Source organism: Halyomorpha halys, unplaced genomic scaffold, assembly GCF_000696795.3.
Source record: "Halyomorpha halys isolate HHAL.00 unplaced genomic scaffold, Hhal_1.1 Scaffold171.1, whole genome shotgun sequence".
Taxonomy (NCBI): Eukaryota; Metazoa; Arthropoda; class Insecta; order Hemiptera; family Pentatomidae; genus Halyomorpha; species Halyomorpha halys.
This window is the reverse complement of record NW_027115842.1, coordinates 386,712-392,210: the sequence shown is the minus strand read 5'-3', so window position 1 is coordinate 392,210 and position 5,499 is coordinate 386,712. Positions and strand designations below refer to the sequence as shown.

The following is a 5,499-nucleotide window of genomic DNA, read 5'->3' as shown; positions in this document are numbered from 1 at the left end:
ATAAGGCCAACCTTTTTGGCTTCACTTTTCCTGACAACTTAGCCCCTCCATTAAAAGTTGGGTAGGTAATATCAATTGGATTGAGTTCTCATCTGATATGCCACCTAAAACATGGTATTTGTATCCCGAATCGATTTATATTACATACTTTTTTTGTTTCTCTTCTTTTGTCTTTCAAGATAAAGGCAGTTTATTGTAAAATAAAAAATTATTTAAAATAAATAAATAGAATTTTATATAGTTTTCACTTAATTCTCAGATCTAAAGTTTAGTTTTGAATATGAAAAGGTTGAAAGAAAAGATTAAATATTAAATAGATATGAGAATTTATATTTTATTATAGATAATATTGTAGACTCTTTTCTCAGGGCATGTTTCTAGGCAACCAGGACAAACACTTTTTTACCAATAACACATAATTTAAATTAATATCTCTTTGACAAATGTATTTAATTTTAGGTATTTGAACAAACCTAACCAATTACATAGAATCTTCTTTTGATGATTTTCTCAACTAACACTGACTGTTGGAAATCTTTCTGCAAACAAACACTAACGAAACAAAGCATTGGTCCTCAAACAGTTTTTTACTCACAATCCACTGAAGTGTGTTGTTTGGCGATCCAAACAAGGAGTCCCTTATTCTTCTTGGGTGACTCTTCGATGTCCTCTTTTTCAAGATGTCCTCCCTTGAGTTAGACAAGAGATGATGAGGACCTCCTCATCCAGGAAATATCATTCCACGCCCGCGCCTAAGCAAAGAATAATCTCCAAAAACCAAGTTTTCTTCCTTTCCCTTCTCTCGGTGTGTTAGTTCTCAACATCGATTGTAGCACTACAGTTTTGACTTTTTTCCTATGATTTCCTTTATGAACGTTATTCTTGACTTATATTTTTTCTTAAATTTACTGTAACTACAATTATGATGGGAAGTTAAATAAAGTATTTGAGTCTGCTAGACATGGCCACGATTCAACAAATTTTTTGCAGGACTCGCGCCCCATCATGGCTTTGCACAATATCTTTTGTGACTGCATATTTTACTGATGAAAATTGGTGAGCTTGCTTTTAGGTTTAATAATACAAATAAACATATTGAAATGATGAATCACATAAAATCTACTAAAAATCATTAATATATAAAAAATAACTATTTACTCATAAAAGAGGATATTACATTATATATATTGTTTTGTTTTTTTTGTTCCACTATCCAAAATTGTATTAGTGTTTTTTATTTAAGTACAATTGTCAGTTTATACAAATCAAGGCTTGTGGCTCAATAATTTGATTAAAATCAGAAAAGACCATTGAGGTACAATGAAATTAAGTTTTAAAAAGTGTGAAGGTTGAAAATTATCAACAATTTCAATTTATCCATTAATATTGTGCTGAGTTTTTTTTATTACTCTGAAACAGTGATTCCCAAAGTGGGCACCACTGCCTCTTGGTGGGCACTGCAGCGATTCAGGGGCCAATGAATAACTACAAGTTGTCGCGGTCAACAATATTACTGCTAACGAAAATAGAGCTGAGGATTACTAAAGTGGTAGCAGCGCACCAGGTTCATCCTTCTCATTAAGATTATTTCGAATGTTGTTACTTTTTTGTTTTACATTCTATTCTAAGTTCAATAAATATATTCATGATTTCAAAGTTCAATGTTTCTAATTTACAATTTTATTTTCTATATTTTACAAAAAAGGTAGAAATATTAATACTTACTAATTACAATTAAAATTAAAAAAAATTAATTTCCAGGGTGCACTAAGTAATATTTTTCCTGGAAAGGTAGGACAAAAAAATTTGGGAAACAGCACTCTAAAATATACAGTCTACAATTGTATTAAACAATTATTTTTTATCATATGCATCCATACACAATCAAACCAGGGCTTTTAGGTTAAATTTAAATCTTAAATTCAACAAATAAAATAAATGATTATACTATATATTGTATTATAGGCTAATACAGAACACCTTGTATAACAGAAATAACAATGTATAACTGAAGTTACATTTGGTATGAAATAATTTAGTTATTAACATTTGAGAAACCAAGTCACTATGATTAAAATGTAAGTACTTCACACTCTTATATAAATGTGAACACAAATATGGAAATATAAATGTTAAGTATTACTATAATTAAAAACTATTAATTCTAGCAGTAATTAACTAGGTGACAACAATTTTCTCACTAAAGACAGAGATGATAATTTTCAACAACATAAAAGTATAATGCTCGAGTCATTAAATTATAAATAGTCAATAGTTATAATTAAGTTTTGTATATATGATTGGTTATTATGTGTTTTTTTAAATGACAACGATACACTGATTTGTATTTACAATAAAAACATTTAAGAAGTTTCTTCCCTCTGTGTCGGGACATCACATGACTTTTTAAATGAGTCGTTCTTGATGCTCTATGGTCACAATAAGGACATTGATGGGGCTTCTCACCTGTATGACGGTGTTTTATATGTGATTTTAAATTTCCAATTGTTACAGTTCTAAAATCGCAATGAGGGCATTGATGAGGTTTCTCACCGGTATGGCGGTACATTATATGTATTTTCATATCTTGAGATAGTGCTGTTTTGTGATTGCAATGAGGACAGTCATATTTTTTTTCACCAGTATGGTGGTGTTTTATGTGCAGTTTCAAACTATTAGTTCTTACAGATTTATAATCGCAATAAGGACATTCATTAGGTTTCTCACCTGTATGACGGGCCATTACATGTTTCTTTATATGATCAAGATTTACTGATTTATATTTACAATGAGGGCATTTGTGAGGCTTCTTACCTGTATGACGGGCCATTATATGCCTGTTCACATGCCCAGAATTTATTGATTTATAGTCACAATGAGGGCATTCATAAGGTGTTTTACCCATTTGAACATACTTTAGAACTCTTTTGTTATACATAGAATGTACTGATTTAGAAGTATGATCACGATGTTGGCAAGTCTTCTCAGATTTATTATCACTTGTTACAGGTTTCATCAAATCCACATTTTTCGATACTTTGAACTGACTCGTCTTCTCTATCTCAGCGAAGGAATGTTTGGCACCTGCAAAACATTTACACCAAGAAATTAGGAAAAAAAAATTGTTAAATAATAATATATCTTTAGGTGACATCAATAAAGTTAACATCAAGGATCACAGTATGTTAATTGTGACTCTAGTTGATAGGTAAACTTGATAATTGATTTGTTCCTTTTCTGTAGAGAATTATAAGAATTCTAAATACTCATGTAATTGTATGAAAAAAAAATTGTATGTTATAAAAAGAATACCACACGTTGAAAACAGAATAAAAAATGTATTTAGGAGAATCGGGTTTCTCACCCGATCATCACAGGAGATATATTGAAAAAAGAAATTGAATAGAACGAAACATGTGACACAAAATAATACAAATCAAACAAAAAAAAAAATAATGATTATCACTTATCAAGTTGAGAGGACAATTATGGCTTAAATCATTAACTGGGACATTTATGGATTAGTAAACAGGTAGGATATAGGAAAGTAATGAGTTGGTGAACTAAGAGTTATACACAGAATTGGACAAAATTAGCTATAGTTTAAACTACTAGCTAAGATTGCCATGGATACGGTATTTATTTATCAATGGTTCATTCATGAATAAGGGTCGTATCCATGGCAACTTTAGCTATTAGTTTCAACTATAGCTAATTTTTGAGATTAAAAAAATTAGGATAATTTTACATCAGACTAATTTGAGCACACCAGTTAGTAAAAGAAAGATGGAAAAGTCAGAATGATTGATGAGTAAAGGTAGGATTATGTTATTTTAATATGAATTTGTTCTCACCGTTATAAACCTCTAATCTTTTCTCTTCTTTGATGTAAATTGCAGGAACTGTAACAGAAACCAATAATTATTTTTTAAGAAACATTTAACATCTTATGTCAAAACCAAAACCTCTATTCCCTAATTTCATATTTTGTAGTGATAGTTGTTCTTAATTGTTTTTTAACCTTTCCTTATCTGCATATGAAATACATAATAAGGGAAAACATTGTTATCATGAAAAATGGTCTGTCGCGCCTAATAATAAGTTATTAGGATTATTGAATTAATAAATATATTAAGGTTTAAGAGAGGGTAAGAATACAATAGAACAATATTCATTGTATGTCAAATAAATAAGATAAACTTTTCTCACCGTCATCTGGGATATGGAATTCTTCTTCTTGTTTCACATGGGTAGGCCCACCTGTTAAAAAAAATTAAACCAGGTAATAAAAATATCCAATTATATAAATGAAAAACTTAATAATAAAAATTAATTTGTTTCATAATGTAATATATACTTTTTTTTTTTTTTTTTAAACAAATTAAAATTGCATAAAGGCCAAAAAAACTTAAAACAAAAATACAATGTTTTCAACACATAATATATTTCTTCTATTTTCGGACATTTCTGGAATACTCTGCCCCCTCCTCAGCACAATAAAATTCACTCTTTGTTTCAAAATTAGTACATCTACAATTTTTTTTTGTTTCATTTATGGAAATGGAATGGAAGAGAAAGCAATTAATAAATAAAAGAATATTTTAATATTATATTGCACTTATTTAATATGAGGTTAAAGTTTATAATAATAAGTTAAGGTTTAACAATAGACTGTGGGTAGCAGGGGGAGGGGCAGGGAGGTATCAATTCAATTAATTTTTATTTTTGGAAGATTGCTGTTTGACCATGTGTAGTATTATATTATATATTATGTATTATACTATATTACATGCGAAGCATTTAAAAAGAAGACTGTCCAGGTGCAGTCAAAAGAACTCAAATAGTAATAAAACTATTTATTGTGAGCCAATGTGTCGCCCCACTTAACATGGCATCAGGGGATTCATATATTTCTATAATTTGGAAGAAGTTTCGAACAAACTGTAAATCATCCAGTCCATCTTTATTTGATATGTTATATCCATTGCATCTACTTATCAGTTACTTACATAATGGACTGTCCTTGAAAAGTTTTTTTTTTTGAAAATACATAAATAATAAAATAGTATACCTTTGACCGAAAGTTAAAATAATACCTTCAGTGCCGTAGCTCAGGTGGTTAGGCACAGGTCTATCAATCTGAGATCTACGGGCAGCACCGGTTTGAATCCAGCGTGAGGTGTTGACTTTTTTCAGTGAGTAACGGTCCCACAAAATGAAAAACTTGACTCCCTACCATGGTTAGAATTGGTCACCTAAAGATAACCCCCGTATGTAAAAGGCTGTATAGGATTTCAATGGTAGTCTTGGGCCAACGTAAGAGAAAAAAAAAATTATACCTGATTAGATAGGGCTTTTTTTTTTCAGCCACCATTATGTTATTTCTTTTTAAAACCAATATCATTATTTTTTTGTTGTTAATTTTACTTTCCTCTTTTATTAAGAAGAATTATTCTCATATATTTATTATTATTTTTTTCTTCTTTTAATATTAACATT

At 29.7% G+C, this 5,499-nt stretch overlaps 1 protein-coding gene across 1 annotated transcript in view; it reads right to left on the bottom strand.

Annotated features, from left to right (window-relative positions):
* Positions 1–1,391: 1,391 nt before the first annotated feature.
* Positions 1,392–5,499, bottom strand: part of LOC106678987 (zinc finger protein 711) — an 11,671-nt gene continuing 7,563 nt past the window's right edge. Inside the window, exons 4-6 of the mRNA XM_014417877.3 lie at positions 4,210–4,260; positions 3,855–3,902; positions 1,392–3,084 (exon numbers count right to left, since the gene is read on the bottom strand). Coding sequence (XP_014273363.1) covers positions 2,282–3,084; positions 3,855–3,902; positions 4,210–4,260 — 902 coding nt within the window. The 3' untranslated portion in view covers positions 1,392–2,281. The remainder of the gene's footprint in view (positions 3,085–3,854; positions 3,903–4,209; positions 4,261–5,499) is intronic.